General features: G+C 41.8%; 1 protein-coding gene across 2 annotated transcripts in view; it reads right to left on the bottom strand.

Annotated features, from left to right (window-relative positions):
• The window catches only part of tmeff2a (transmembrane protein with EGF-like and two follistatin-like domains 2a), a 100,332-nt gene extending 88,345 nt beyond the window's left edge, over nt 1–11,987 (bottom strand). For both annotated transcript variants that reach the window (XM_041951213.1, XM_041951214.1), the window contains exon 1: nt 11,324–11,987. In XM_041951213.1, the coding sequence (XP_041807147.1) occupies nt 11,324–11,513 (190 nt within the window). In that variant the 5' untranslated portion in view covers nt 11,514–11,987. The remainder of the gene's footprint in view (nt 1–11,323) is intronic.
• Nucleotides 11,988–17,291: the final 5,304 nt, after the last annotated feature.

Raw genomic sequence — 17,291 nt, 5'->3', positions numbered from 1 at the left:
TAGTCATGGCTCCCACAGCACGATACACTCTGTGATCGCATACTGTGCTCTTTTAAAAGACAATGCGAGTACAAATTCTTGTCCTTAGCTGCCAGAATGATAAAATACACTTCTGAAACACTGGTCTGTGGACTCTCCTGGAGGGATGAATGGAAGGTTTTTCTACATTTGGTGTTTTGACGGTGGTGGTGGAGACCGCTGTCTAATGCTTCGGTCCAAAATATCCCACAGGTGCTTAGCAGAGGTGACATCTGGAGACTGTGGAGGCCATAGCATATGATTCACATGGTTTTGTACCCTGTATGGACACATCTGTACTCATGTTTCTCTTAGTCTCTATGTTTTTCCCGTAATATTTGTTTGTTTACAATGAGCCTGACTCCCGGGGCATCGTCCTGCAGAGGCGAACCTGGGATATGATCTGATTCAGGCTCTGTTAGGGATCTCAAATGACTCCAACAACATCCTGAATCAAATCAAAGAGTCACATGGGCATGAGACTGTAGACTGAGCTTGGGGCTATTAGTCCACCTGAACTGATTGCTTACCAAAAGTACGTGAACATGTAGGCTTTTGCATTTCAAAGCACAAAGGTCTAAATTCTACACAATTCCAGCTGACATGGAGCTGAAAATTTCATTGTTACAGCAGAAAGCATTATGAAAGATCCTGGTGGGACCTATTCACCCTAAAGTAATCTAATTCATTTCAAGGTACAAGAAGCAAAGTTTGCTGCAGTTGGCTGTAGACAGGCCACAGTCAGTCTGTTCAGGAGAAAAATCTTTCCAGCTGCATAATTTTTTGCAGACGCTCTTTTGGAATCAAAATCTATGACTTAAGCTGTTGAAGTGGAAATTTAATTGCTCATCAAAAACATGTTCTGTGGTTATTTTGATGATTAATCACAAATTATCTGATGATAACATGAAGGGATCTGATTACACTCTGTTTTGGGATGTTGTGCAGTCCCATAAGACTTTTTTTTTTCTCATTCTTAATTCGTCTATATCGGGGCTGCCCCAAGGTTGTGTGCGCTGCTGGCAGAGTGACACTTTACACAGGAAATCAGTTAATTTAAGGGAACTTGGGATCCTATCAGCATTACCATTTTAACAAGACAGTGAGCTACGACAGATGTTTGCTTTTGGTCCAACATTCAGGTTCAGTTTTGGCCCTGCAAGGGGAAAAGTTTGGGCTCCCCTGGTCTATACTGTGTGTATTTGGAGAGCTTAGTGTAAAAATCCTCCATTATCATCATCTATAAAATCTGCTACGTCAGCTTTAATAGACACCAGAGGCTTCCTGATATACCAATGCTTACATCATCACAGCTTATCACAGATATGTCAGTATCTGCGCTAATCTTCAGAGATACGAGACAAAACTGCAGCACATTCATGAATGCCAAACTGCTTTGTGTTGCTGCAGCTGTTTGTAGTTAGTCCTTGTTTTTTCTTAAGCCAAGTTTAACATATTGTTGTTGTATGGTTTTGTTTAGCATTTATACTTTTTGATTTCCAGTAAAGCTGATCATTACCTTTGATAATAACATAACTGTCATTTTTTAGGATCCCTGCATGAAATCTTTGTTAATGCTTTGCTGAAAAAGACATGTACTAGAGTCATATCAGATTTCCTTTTGCACTCAAATGTGAATATAACTGTTGGCCTTGAAAGTCCATTGGTCAAGGTCTAGTCCTCACCGCTGGCTCAAGTCCACATGCAGGGCAAAGAAACAAATTATCTGTAGCTACACGTCTGAAACTGACACAGTTCAGCTGAGAGAACTGCACGACGTGTTTCCTCCAAAGAATGAAGTTGCTGGTTGTTTGATCTGCGCACAAATAAGCAAATATTTCTTTGAATCTCTTTCTGAAGAATCGACAAAGCTGTCTTCTAACCACGCTCTTAAATAAAGCACAGCAGGGCCATCGCATCAAAAGAGCACAGAGAGCTGCTGAGACCGTTGTGATGACTGGATATAGACGCAACACCATATATAACAGTTGTTATTGTGCCAAATGGTTCGGGTAATTAAGTGAAATCTAAGATGAAGTTTTGCTTCAGCTGTTTGCTGTGCAGCAGCTCGTGGGCTTGGCAGTCTTAAACGTTTAGAAAATGGTTAATGAAGCATTAAATAAGACAAATACTGCGATTCAAGAAGAGCCTGAAGTCCAGAAGGCGTGGTAAAATTGGAATTCGAAGCTGAGGATGAACATCAAAGATACCCATCTTTGATGTTCAAAGATGAACAATGAGGGGTTTGTTCCTTTATTTGTCTCAGTTCATGCTTTGTGGCCTTATGGAAAATTGCTTTAACTAGAAAGCTATGCGTGTATTTTCCTGATGTGACTCAGATCAAGTGAATATGTACTTGACATGTTGTGAACAGATAAACCCAACAAAGTGTTTGTTCTTTCATTAGTGACACATATTATCAACGTAAGCACCTGAGAAAAATGCGTCTGCTCTTCCAGATGGTCAGACAGGTACAGACATATTGTAAAAGTGATATAATTCAATTTCAGGTTATTTTTATTAACCTTGTTTAACCAGGCAACTCCAGCGTGATCAAAAGTCTCCTATTTGAGTGCTTAACTGATCTCATGCAGATAGTCTCTTGTACATCTTGTTATTGTTTGTCCAAAGTTTTAATGTCATTCAAATAACAGCCACCGTCCAATCTGCAGCCACAAAAACACAATCACATTCACTTCCAATTCACTGAAAAAGGGCTCTTTGAAACCACCTTTCTATTCTTTATGTCCTGAGGGCTCCAGCTGCTATTGATACAAAGCCTCACAAGTGCTCTACTCGAATAAAATGCTTAATGAAACTCAAAATGAAACCCTTGAAATGCTGGTCTTTTGACCTGGTAGAAACTTTAAGAGGCAAGCTTTACCTCATTGTCCTCAGCTTTGAACTCTTTACCACCCACATTACGAGTCAGATACTATTTTCTATTCACAGATGTCTTATTATAATGGACACTTAGACTCAGCACCTTCTCTAACTTACCTGTAATAACCAATGCCCCTTTTCACTTCAAACAGCCCTCCTTGGCATGGAACAACCTATCAGGCAATAATACCCCATGGAAGAGAAGCCCGATGCTAAAACGAACCTGATATTTGCCAGGGTCCTGAATGACCATAAAGCGCAAGCTCTCTGTGAAAATATGCAATCATCGAGCCAAGAGCAGTGACATGAGAGGTCTCGACACTTTGGAGTGCATGGATGGAACAAAGCCCTTAGCTCCAAGAGGGCCATACGAAGCAATCTGGAATGCCACAAAAAAACTGGCACCCATGCAGGCGACAGACATGCTGAAAATACTCACTGGAGAGAGGCATTGTTATGATCACAATCATACTACTGGCTAGGTGTATACAAATGACTGGAAAATATCAGATCCTTTCACGCCAGCTGGTGGACTCTTTGTAAGACGGGAAACGTCTTTTGTTGTTTTGGTTGTGAAATCACTCCAAGCTACTAATTTGATTTTTGATATTTTAGCATTTTGTTCAAGATCTCCTGGACAGCAGGCTATGGAAAGTCAAAAAAAAAAAAAAAAAAAAGAAGCAACTGGTTTTTAATTGAAAGGAAAAAGAGAGAATGTGGTTCCTCCTAAAGCCATTAAACTGTCTTCTCTACTGAGAAACAGATGTGCAGCTTGGACTTGCCGGTAAGCAAAAAGGATACATGCTTGACTTGCAAACAATAATTTAAAGGGACTCAGTGACAATGGAGTCATCCTTATCATCTTAGTGCAATCAAGGCTTATAGATAAAACAAAAAAGACACTTTGCCTACACTAGAATCACAAAAGAGACCCTTTCTGAGAACTGTTTACAAGGACGCAAGTGACACATCAGTTTTTGTTATGGATGTCAAGCATCTGATGGAAACAAGTATAAAGCATAATAGCATAACCGTCCCACATGATCACCTCAGGGCCAACAGGGTTTGGGCTTCAAAGGAAATACAGCACAAATCTCAATTAGTTATATGACAATGATTGCCTAAAAGCGAGTACAAATATAGATTTACAGTAGCGGTGCAACCTGAGAGGCAATTTCTCATGCTTGTCAGTTAAGGGCTCTGGGAATGCAGTATTCTTCAAAATGTTCTCAGTAATACATGACACACAATCACTCTGACGTGCAACTTAGTTTTTATCATCCTACGGATGTATGTCTTGTACACCTAAAACAAATTTGCCTTAGCAGCTACTCTGAAGTAGCAGCTGTTTTAAATTCTGCAACCTGGGTGCATACGCTTGGAAAACATCAGCATCACTATTAACAAGATTTGTTGTGACAAAGCAATTTCTCCACGCCATTAAAACGTGAACATGAGTCATAGGTAAGGGCTGTCAGGGAGATCTGTCTGGAGAGTGAAACAGAGAGTTAAAGGTATTGTATAAAACAGTTTAAAGTGTATTTCAAATGTGAATAAGTGGATTTTTCGAATGTCCACATTTACTGCTTCATCTTCGAGGTTTATCCAAACACAAATCGTTTTCCTTGTTGTGCAGGTAGAGATACGAACCCTGACAGCGCTGCACACCCGGAGTGTATTCAGGCTGTAACATTCACATCCACACCATTTAACAAAGTAAAACATTTACTGTTATTGTTCCATCTCCAACACCTGAGATCCATTTCTGAGCTCAGAGTGCCTGTCTACAAAGAGCAAAAAAAACCCTAAAAGAATAGAGTGCCTGTATAGCAAAAGATACACAAAGGTGGAAAAAGTACAGTAACCACGGTCGGAAACCACTTCCCTTCAACCCATCTCACAAACTTTAAATCATGTCTAAATAAAACAATTATCTTACGAGATGAGCATTTCGGATGTGCAGAAATATAATCATCGACAGACATAAATCAACCATAACCGTCAGCGTCCTTTCATCTTTTTGATGGAAGCGAGTTTTGTAAGTACTAAATATCACAGAAGCCTGAATAAGTGAAGGAATCTTTGTTCATTTATTTAATTTGATGTAAAATACTGCGGGCACTGCCGTAACTGTTACATAGTAAATCCTGATTCAAAGTCAGGGGCTTAAAGAGCGATATATATAAACTTCAGGTTAGTTTTCCACCTCAAAACTTAAAGCAACCAAGCTAGGTCAACTTCAACATGACACGTTAGCTAAGAATACCTACCACATTATCTAATGATACCAAACATGTTAGCTAACGATATCTAACATGTTAGCTACTGATACATAACACATTAGCTAGTGATACCTAACATGTTAGCTCATGATATCCAACATGTTAGCTCATGATGTTTAACATGTTAGCTCATGATATCTAACACGTTAGCTAGTGATACCTCATACATTAGTTAATGATACCTAACATGTTAGCTCATGATATCTGACATGCTAGCTAATGATACGTAACACTTTAGCTAATGATACTTAACATGTTAGCTCATGATATCTAACATGTTAGCTAATGATACGTAGCACATTAGCTAATGAAACCCACTCCAAAAAAAAAAAACATGGTGAGAAGCAACATATGAATTTTTGCTATAATTTTTGCGATAACAACATATGAATTTTTTGCAAAAATTCAGTAACCCCCCCAAAAAGTCAGTAATTCTACCTAGAAGTTGTAGCTCTTTACTATCTTCAACATTTAATAGGCTCTTTAAATTGAATACACTGTAATTCCTGAAGCACCAACATTATAAAACGTAATTGTGCGTTGGGGGCAAGGGTGAGAGATACTGAATAACAGTGGAATAATGACAAAGAATCATATGGTATTAACATTAATTAGCATTTCACATGATGTTGATGTGATGATATGTGCTGTCACTGTTTACAGGGCATCTTCATGGTGCGGTGCTACGTTTCGCTTTGTGTTTTATCCGTTTCTCATCTCTGTCCTTTTCTACTTTGTCTGATTTCTGTTATGCAGATGAGAAAGAAATCTCACTCTCTCACACCGTCGTCCACAAAATGTTAATGGGCGCTGTTTGATACCGGTTCAGCTCACTGTGTCAGAGGCCTGGAAAACTTACACTTCCTGTTCCTGCCCCGCCGTTCCAGGAGGAGATTACAGTGAGCTGAATAATTAACGAAAACAAGCTGGCAAGCATCAAATATTGAAAAGGTAATGTTTGCATGCTAACGATTAAGATGGCAAGTGAAGCACTTACTTGTCTAAAAGACAGAGCTTGTCAGCCAAATGCATCCTCCTACCTACCTGGAATTTCACAACACTAAGAAGAACCAGGAGTCCTTCCCCCCTGTTTTAAGCATTGTTCTGATCAATAATTAAGTAGACTAAATTAATAATGAAGGTTGAACAACCACAGTGGTGAGACATCCTTCCTTGACCTCTCTCGCTTGGTCTTTTTTCCCCTATAACTTTGCAACAGGTTTTCAAATATTTGTCATGGAGAGAGTTATAGTTAAGCCCTCTTTATGCTAGGTTATTAAAAGGCACAATAACTCGAAGCACTAAAAGCACTCATCATGTCCCAGTAAGCCATGACAGTTAACTATAATTACAGCAAGTCTTTAAAGGTGTTTTTCCACAGGGGGAAATAAAGCTTTTTTAGTTGAACAACTTTTAAAAACTCCCTCATTGCAGCCAGGTGCCAATTAGTAACTTTTGGTCCATTTTTTGAGATGTCCTCCACACCACTGCCTTGTCTTTTAATTATCAGTTTTCTGTCAGTTTTCTGTCAGAGGTATGGACCAGCATGCACGAGAAGTACTTTTGACCTCCGTCTTGACAAACCCTGGAAGCAGATGGCCAATTCTCTCCAGACTACTGGTTATTCACTCCACTTGATGGGATTTACAGGAGGCTTTGCATATTCTGCACTCATCCCTGTCACTTCAACTATCAAAGCATCACATGGCCTTTCAGAGTTAACAATAGCAGAAGGATTCAGTGGAGAAGCGATTGTGGGCCCTGCACAGAAACTCTCCCACAGGAGATGTAAGGTATGTCACTGGGTAAGTAAGTTGTGGGTAGACGTTCATACATTGCCACCGTTACGTCACTGTAATGTGTGAAAAACTATTTTCATTCTGATAAAAATTGTTGGGATAAGCGATGCTAATCATCTCAGCAAGAGATGATTATTAACATTTTCAGCTTCTACTTGTTTGTAATGTGGATAAAAAAAATGAAATGGCAAGAAGACACGAGCTGATTTTTTGCCAAAGTCTACAAGTGCACCTATTAAAGATAACACAGACTTCCTTCATTTATCTGACGTGATACAAGCCAAAAATTACAGGCAAAATGCCACCAACGGTTTGACTGTGATAATTACACAAAATGCTGAATACACAGTCAACTGAGCAAGATGAGTATGGAAACCTGTCCAGTTTGTTGGAGAGGAGTTGGCTTTCTGTGCTCATTTAAACATGTACAAACTTAACGAGTGGAGAACCAGCTTTACCATGTCGGTAAATTACATCACAATAACTCCTTAATTATTTATTAAGATTTGGCTAGTTGGTTTAAAAACCATTAAAGCTGCACTAATATTTTATATTGAAAATGGATCAAATGACAATGAGCTAGAGAATTGTTTCGCTTGCAGTGTTGAACTAGAGATGGACACCAACCACGATGCCAGTCAACATGCTGACCTTCCGACCCATAAGTACTCAGTAGTCATTGCTACGCTGATACATGAGTACACAGTACTCATTTTCATCTCATTTGAACTATTTCACATATATAAATACAAACACGCTAATGGAGTGTTTGAAAACCGAACCCAAAAGAGATACAAAAGGTAAAATATGAACATACAAAATCACCAATGCATTTTAAATCATGGCTCGAAACCACACCCTCTCTCGATCTCAGCCTCCATTTGGATATCAAATACACACCTGTACACTTTCATGACTGCATCTTGTGGCGCTGTACATTGCTTCTATCAAAGGATGGAACACTGACTATGCGAGGATGGTTATTGAATAAATCAGGCACATCACCAAACTCGCTTCTCTTGCGGCATGCTCCCCTACACCATGTACGCCCACTTGGCGTTATTGCTGGTGCGATCCCATTGCAAGCAGGGGAGAAGCCCCTCCTCCACCTCCTACTCGGACCACACCCATCCTCGAACGCAGCCTTCATTTTGTTCTCAACTACGCACCTGTACAGATTCCTCACTGTATACGGCTGTGACACAAACATATAAAAACCTGGCGAACTCCTCAAAACCGCTTCAATACATGTCTCCAGCACCAGGTCTCGCCATGATGACACGCACACATCCTCAACTGGTGTGAACAATACGAGCCACGCTGTCCCTCTGCAGCTTCCCTCTGCTGTAAGAGGTGTTTTGGTGTCTTTCAGCTTATTTTAGTTTTGGTTTTACGGCCCACAGCTTTGTTCAGTCTCATGCCTCCACATTGAGCATTTAGCAGCTAAAGGCTCTGACTGTTTTTGTCATTGTTAGCATCCCGGTAAGCAATGACAGTGTGACAGTGAGCAAGCACGTACAATACCAGAAACTGAAGCAGAACAACGTAATCCAGCCATCAGTTTTATAATTTTCACCTGTGCTTTTTTTTACTGTCACATATATAAACACCTTCTGTGAAAAGGGGCTTAAAGTGCCCCTCTCTCACTCTGTACACTGTCTCTCCTTTACTTCTTCCATAATGTTTTATTTCAAGAGGAAAGAAATGAATTAAACATGTGGGAAATTCTCAAAATAACACTTCACGTTCTGTAATACCACTCCCTTAACACGGCGGTGGCAGATGACAAAAAACGTTTCACCGTTCAGTCCTCACTTTCAGGTCTTGTGAAGTTATACTTTGGCACTTCCTATGTGTAGATTACAGGTTCCCGCACCCGAACATCACACCCAAATCTCTGGCTAACTTGCAAAAACTACAGCATGTCAAGAGGTGGGAACAAATTCTCTTTTCCACTCCAGTTTCACTGATATTTGACTCATATATTAAGTGTTTTCACAAATCCTGCCTCGTGCAGCTTTATGCATTTATCCCCAATGACACACTGGGTTCACCAAAGTCATCCCGAGACCAACTCCATCTCTGCCCTCCCAACACAACAAAGATTAACTTAGTGTCAAGATCATTTTGGGATCCTCTGTTCTGCCTCAGTGAAGCCTTCAATGGCGGTTGTTCATGGCCGTCCGCAGATGCAAATCAAACAGAATGACAATCTTTGTCAAACCAAGTTTCCCCCCCCTCTATTTTACTCCATGGAACAGGATCTCATTCAGTACTTGTTCAAAGGCAGCACAGCTGAAACTGGCACCCTGTTCCCATTTCCATTACACTAACTGTCCATAATTATCTGTGTCTTAGCACTTAAGTGACACTGAACTCATCACCAAACTGTTTTTTTTATGCTCTCTGGACTAAAAACTGTCACACGCTGGTGCTGTTGTTTAAGTGCATGATATGGTGGAAGGAGTGGATAATTAAGCCCTGTGCAATTACTGCCTGTTTTTTTTATTATTATTGAAAGGAGTCTATCTTTTTTCACGATGGACCACATGTCACTTGTTTTGTACTAATAATTCTAATTGATGCTGGGCGAGTGTGTATGCGTGTACGCGCCGCTCTCAGTGCGTGCACTTAAGCCTCCTCAAGGCGCGTTGGATAAAAGCCTTTGTCGAAGTGCATGTGAGAGTGTGTCAGGAAGTGAGATAGGCAAGTGTGTGTTTGGACAGGATGTGTACCATTATCTGTCATTACGAGCAAATCGGCACAACCATCGACAGCAGCAGCACAAAGCGATGCTGCAATGCAACACATACGGGGAGAGCTTATCCGATGGAGAATCTGAATAAAATGCCTGCAGAGTAACATATTCAAACAGACGAGCTAATTCAGCACGACTGCCGGCATTTGCTGTGTCTTTAAACTGAAAAAACAATACACAGATCACCATAGAACTGTCACTTTATTCCCTTTGAAGCTTCATTTACTTCTGAATGTTATAAATCACAAAAATAATAAGCAAAATATTTCTCATTTGGTCTTGTTTTTGTTTTAACTGAAATTCTTAATTAGCCAATTATCATAATCTAATTCATGTAAAAGGAACTATGATATTCAAATGACAGGGACTTTTGCTACTGTGGATTCATCATGGGAGTTTTTTTTTTTTTTTTTTTTTAATCTATCTGTCACCAGAGAGAATATTTGTATGATGTTAGTAATATATCCCCCTTTCTCTTTTTATTAACATCTCATCCAAGTCTGCTGCTCCTCAGTTTCAGGCTGCAAACGGAAGTCATGACTCCATATTGATATGTGGCTGTTATGAGCCATAATATCAATACTGCTGCTGCCCACGAGTGTGTGGAATCGGCTTGGAGCTATTTTGAGGGCTCAGACTTGGACAGGCGACAGGGGAAATATATGGCGGCACAGTCGGCTGATTTACAAAGGGAGGCGAGGCTCTGCGCTCCGCAGCCCGGTCCGCTCCTTTTATCGCTTTGGGCGCCGAGTGGAGAAAACAAGTTTACAGCTCTGTGGCCTATAAAAGAAACGGCTACATTTATATTTAAAGTAACACTTGATTAAACGACTGGGATGCCTAATAGGCCAATAAAACTAGATTTACGTTTTCTCGGAGCGCTTTTTCCCCAGAATTTTGGGGATTGAAGCCGATGCTGAAACTGAGCTGTAATCATAAGGCGAGTAATCAGGAGTTCACCAGAATCTTTTACATTAAGTTGCACAGCCACAACATCAATTCCGCTATTTCGACTTAATGCCGGTGTCTGTGTTGGAATTATTATTGTGGCGCAAACCACGTAACTCCGGCGACAAACCCTCCTCTGCTGTATTTCTCGTGAAAACGATGCTTGCTGTTGCTGTTTTCACTTCGTCTCAGATCGAAACCATCGATCCCATCGCTGCCGAGCGATTATTCTGACATGATCGGCGGCGAACGCTTCGCTCTCGGGCTCCCGAGACAAACTCAGCGAGGCTAAATGCACATCAAGCAACCCCCCTCCCCCCCCCCCCCCCCCCCCCAAAAAAAAAAACTCTGCATCCTCTCACCACAGGGCTTTGCAGTGTTCAGTATCTGCAGCCTGGATACACACATGAAGCCCAATTATAAGCGCGCGCGCACACACACACACACACACACACACATAACAATGAGGCGTCTATAATGAGAGCTCTTCTAAACTTTGATGCGGGTCTCTAATGCTGCGGAGTCCCGGTTGTTTACTACTCTCGTATGCTCAACTTGAACAACGGGTGCGCATCTACATGCGCATCTAAGCCTGGAGCGAGTCTGCAACTCTGCCCTCATGATGCGAGTCTCACCGGAGCAGTTCCATCCGGTCGGCGTCTGGCAGTCGCTCAGGGAGGAAGGGAAGGCGCGCAGCTGCTCCACAGGTAAAGTGGCGAGAAATGAGACGAGGGTGATCCTGAGCCAACCTCCCGCCGCGCCGCTCCACTGGCGCAGCCGTCGGGGCTCCTCGAGCGGTGCCTGCGCCGCCACAGAGAGACCCATATCTCACTGGTCCCGACAGCACAGGCGAGGTGGGGAAGAGACGCAGACGCGCACCGACAACTCCAATCCCGGCAGGTTCAGCGGGGCGCCTAGAGACCGACAGCAGACCATTTTCCGAGCGAGACCGTGCGCCCCATGTAGCAGTACCCCGTGCAGACTGACCAAATGGGTTCCGCCCGATCCTGGGGAGGCTGCAGCAATAAGAGGACTGGGGGCGGGGGGGGAGACGATGGAGGAGGTTGTGTGGGATGGAGTCGGGTGGAAAAGTTAGCCAGGCGGGCAAGAAGACTTGCGAGAGGATGCTCGAGGATGAGGAGAGGGGAGGGAAGATGGGAAAGAAAAAAAGGTGGTGATAGAGAAGGGAGCGAGTGTAAAACTGAGAGGATGTAGAGTATCCCACGGACGGGGTTTGGAGACGACGGCAGTTGTGTAATAGGATCCACGGCTGAAACGAGCAGCTCCGCCAGCACGAGCGGAGCGGTCCTCCGTTCACTTTGTATGAGCGGTGCGTTCAGGGGCGCAGCGACTTACTGTGTGACTCTCTCTCTCTCTCTCTCTCTCTCTCTCTCTCTCTCTCTCTCTCTCCAGCAGCTGGTTCCACCTTGGTTATGATCACGTGGAGTAGGCTATGATGCGAAGAGGGAGGGGTGCCCCTCCTTAATAATTGGAATAGGCTACTGATGGAGTAGGCAAAATAGAGAAGGCAGAATGACGGAAATTAAAAAAAGAGAGAAAAGAACAAGGAAAGAAGGGAAGAAAGCGTTTCGACCTCGTCCTGTCAGTTGATGATGCCTCCACAGCGGATGGGCAGTCGCCTACAGGAGAGGATGCACTGCCTTTATAATTGGCCAGGAGCATTTAAAAAAAGTCTGCAGGAATCGATTCGTCCGGCCTGCCCCGGGATCGCTCCGCTTCTCCTGGGTCGGTGCCTGCAGGCGGCCCGGAGAGACCTCCATATTATTCATATAGTTTTGGACAAAACTGCTGTCACGCGGGGCCGGATGCGGCGCGTAATTGACATGCTCTCGGCCATGAAAGCCCAGGAGTCTTCGCAAGTTAAAGGGGTCAAGTCCGACATCAGTTTGAGAACACTCGTCGTCTTTCAACCAAGGAAATTAGCGGCCATGTGCATGCAACGCTCTTCTATAAAGGGGCTGCTGTTGAGCCTCTCACATCTATATAAAGACACTCGACCTTAAGGAAGAAAACCTGCTGCTGCCTGTAAACAAATAAACCTTTTGTTGCTTTTCACTTAAAGATCATTATATGGGAATATCCATCGTTTGTCTCAGCCAATGGGATTCCTGACACACGGTTTTTATCTGCTCTGTAAATAGCAACCAGTCACACACACACCTGCACAAGAGAGTCCTTCTGTGTTGTCACAATGAGGAAAGAATTATGGAATTCTTCTCAAAAACACACACATGGAGGAGGATGGTACTTAGAGGTGCACCAGGACACATCTGAGGTGTTGGCCATAATGACTGAATTTGCACACAGATGTCACAGACTCGATGTTGTCATCATGGCAGTACAAACGAGCATGAGAATATCTTAGTTCATTTGCACTTTTTCATCACCTGAGCATAAACATCACGTGCCATTTGTGTGGTTATTAGCAATTTCAATAATGCCATTAAATCAATTATAAGATAATTATAACTCAATCCTGCAGTTCTACAGAGGTTTTAAACCTCCTTTGAGCTCAGTGTTTTGGTTCCGTGGCTCGTATATATTTACTGTGTGAGCGAGCGAATGAGGAGTGTCTTCAGCTCCTGCAGGCAGCCATTTACAGCAGAAACGCTCTGATAAATCCATTAAGTGCCCAGCCCCAGACAGCAGGCAGACAAAGTGACAGCGTGGCACCTAAATACAGTCAAGCGTCTAGCAGCAAAAGACATATTTTGTACACAGGGGCTGGTGTAAACCAAAGCGAGTGAAACTTCAGCTGTATGTACCAGCAGTTCATACTGATTTGGTAGCATGTAGAATGCAAACAAAAGCAAAACCTGCAGAATGGCACAAACCTCCAGTATGTATCAGACCAGTCTATGTTGCCTGCCAGGTCCCACAATGCAAAGCACTGGAACAGTCACAGCTATGAACAAGGGAATTTTTTTTCACTAAATTCAAATGATATGTCGAAATGTTCGTCCCCACCAACTCCTTCGGGAAATAACTTTAGCTGCTAAATGTCTGCCAGCTTGCTGCTAACTCTGTCTGTCTGGTGTTTGGTGCAGGGCAGTGGATTTTTAGAGTTGTGTCTTTTAGCTGCCTGCTGCATCTGAAAATGATGCTGATGAGAGCAGTTAACGGGAAGCAAAAGCACTTGCACAAGTTGCAGGTTGTAAACCAAAAAGGAGTTAGAAGACGCTAAAATGAGCGGAGAGGAACTGTAATAATCATCTGTCATGATGAGCAACACCTTTCACATACACCGAGTCATTTGATCCATTAAAAATACTTCATACTTAACTGTGAAGCTTTCTGCAGCTCTCAGCCACATCCCAGTGAGTTTGCTGAGTTGTCATGGAAGTGGTTCAGTTCTTTTTTTGTGACTTGAGTAAACTTGGAGTTTTGGTCACATGATAAAAGCTGAAGGTCTACTGCTGTTACTCCATCTGCTGATGAGTGCCGTAAGATGATGCTGAATACTACCAGTATTGTAAGTAGACCTTGTGCTGAGATTTTATTTTTTTTTAAATCAAGATAGAGAACTAAATTTAGTGAGAACAAGTACAACAAGATGTTGGTTAAAATTAAATTTCAATTTAACCCTCCACACTGTATCATCTTCGGGTCAATTTTGACCCGTTTTCAAGTGTTTGCATATCATAACTATGGTTTTCTCTCATATAATTGCTTGAAAATGACATGGATGGTTCCATACTATGCTCTTTGCAAGTAAAATCAATTTTGACTGTATTCTTTGAATCATGTGTGTTTTATTAAAATTTATAGCATCTGTGGTCTTCCCGGTCAAATTTGACCCAGCCACAACAAGTGGTATAATGGATCATACTATTGTGCTTTCCAGTACAATAAACACACACACACACACACATTTATACTTCATGCTTTATAAATAGTCAAACCACACCGGGTCAGTTTTGACCCGGGAGGACAACAGGTGTGACTATTTGCTGCCGTTAAAAAAATTTACATTATTTCAAAACAGTGTCCCGACTAAACTTTGACATATGCCAGTCTGTGATAATACATCAATTTATGTGCCTCAGATCATAACCATAGTCAAAATAATCAGAATTTCTGGGGAGTTTTTAATCAAAAATGAAGTGTAATTTTTTGTAAATTACATCTATTAGGTCATACATTATAAAAATAAGTGTAATATATATGTTGATGTGTTGGAAACAAGTTGACTAAAAAGGTTCAACACAGAATTTGATGATTATTTTATACTTCATGCTTTACAAGCAGTCAAACCAGAACGGGTCAATTGTGACCCGGGAAGACAAAAGGTGCATAGTCGATGGGAAGACAATTCAAGGGTTAAACACATGTGCTCTTTGTTTGCGATTTTGTCAGGCGGCATCAGAAGTTGACTGAATATGTAAAGTGTGAGCTTAAAAACTGACAAAGAGGAGGAAAAGAGGAGACTAACTAGCAGGATAGCGGCGAGGCAACCCAAGGCCGCCTTTGTACTCTTGCTAATTTGGAATTCAAAGGCTTCTCTCTTTGCTTCCAGCAGTCTTCATTTGTCCACTGAAGCATTTGGGCTTACTGTACAGTTGCTGCTTTCCAGGCAGCCTCGTGTATAATCTGGTGTGTGAAATGTCAGAAATTTATCCCAGAATAAACCTCTTGAGACGTATCATCTCGTCTTCAAGGGGGTCCCAGACAAACACTCTCGAAACAAATGGAAGACAGAACAGTGCAAGACACAATAAATAACATAACAATGACAAAACAAGCAACACAAGAAACAATCAAACCAACAACAAACTAAATAATAAGTTAAAAAAGCTAAAAGTTACAGCCTTAGACGAGACACAATCAAAAGAAAAAGAGACTCGATCAGTCTATAAATAAAGAGATATATCACCATTAAAGACAGTGGCAACTTGTTTTAAGATGAGAAAACAAATCATTTCTAAATAAGAGAAGTGATGACAAATTATGGATATTTACAGGTAACATTCCCATCAGAAGGAGCTGAAACATCAAAACATTTTTTTTTTTTTTACCAACTCTTTAGACACAAAGGGGACCATAAAGATCTGATCAGAGCTTCTCAGTGAATAATTTGATGTATAAGGAACACAAAACGTTTTAGGCAATAATGATGATTAAAGTTAATGCGTTTTAAAAACAAACTGATACCAGTGACACAGACGTGTTTTAGAGGGAGCCACCTGGGTGTGTGTAATGTTGTTCAATGGTGGGTATAGCAGGTACATCATGGAGATCACAACATGATCCATCCATCCATCCATCCATTATCTATACACCGCTGAATCCTTTGCAGGGTCACGGGGGGGCTGGAGCCTATCCCAGCCGTCTCTCGGGCAAAGGAATGGGACACCCTGGGCAGGTCGCCAGCCTACCACAGGGCTACATATACAGACAAACAACCACACACACCACTCATTCACACCTACGGACAATTTAGAGTTATCAATTAAGCTCAGCATGTTTTTGCACTGTGGGAGGAAGCCGGAGAACCCGGTGAAAACCCACGCTGCACAGAGAGAACACAACATGATCCATGTGTGGTTTATAGGTAAGTTCAGAGTCAATCCACACACCTAGATGTTTATTTTCTTTCTGACGAGATCTACCATTATTACAAGTTCAAACAAAAGAACTGGATTTAGAGTTGAGGTTCTGCCTCATATCAAAAAGCACCAAATAGGTTTTTCAACAATAGCACATTTTGTTAGCTGACGACCAAGTTTTCAGGGCCTCTTGAATTTGTGGTACGGAAGCTTTTGTCTGCATATCGTTGTGTGCAACAACTGGAAAAAAGAGAATAGAGAAAGGAAGTGGCCCTAAAGTAGAACCTTGAGGCACACCTCTCAAAACAACACATTGCTTTCTCTTATGAACAATAGAAACTAAACCACAGCAATGCATGTTGGAAAAGACAAATAGGTCTAATGAAGCTTGTCCAAAATAAGATGACCCACCAGATCAAACGCCCTGATGAGATCAATAAATAGCGCTCCTGTGGGATGACGACAAGCAGAGGAAAACTGATTATAAATATATTTTTCTGAATATTGTAATTACTGGACATTGCACATAGTGTAAGATGAATAAGATTAGCCAATGAAGAGACGAGAACATGAGATGCTATTTGAATGAACTTAGTATCAATCCCATGCAGTCTGGGGTCACTGCTCCCTTTCAAATCATGAATGGCATTGCAGACATCATACATTCAGTAAAAATAACTTTGACAAGCTGAATCGGAATTAGAAGTCATGTTTATGTCATGTTTTATTGGCGGGCAGTTTCAACAATTTTGGCTAATGCAAGGCATTGAAAAAGAAAGAAAACAAATCTTTCAACAGCTGGGAGCTGTGAGTCTGATCAGTAACACAGCTGAGTGGCCCAGACTCGTTGGGGGTGGAGAAAGCTGTCACATGGCCATTGATCATGATAAGACTGTTGGACACTTGGCCATAACTCAACTGCTTTCAGTCCAGTTTATTTACCACAAGGCCATGTTTGTGAACATAGGCAGATCCAGAGGTGTTTTTCACTCCTGTCCTTGCATACCAGTCAAAGCGCTTGTTGTTTTGGTTGCAT

Source organism: Chelmon rostratus, chromosome 13, assembly GCF_017976325.1.
Source record: "Chelmon rostratus isolate fCheRos1 chromosome 13, fCheRos1.pri, whole genome shotgun sequence".
In the NCBI taxonomy this organism is placed as follows: Eukaryota; Metazoa; Chordata; class Actinopteri; order Chaetodontiformes; family Chaetodontidae; genus Chelmon; species Chelmon rostratus.
The sequence above is the reverse complement of the archived record's forward strand: the minus strand, read 5'-3'. Positions and strand labels throughout refer to the sequence as shown.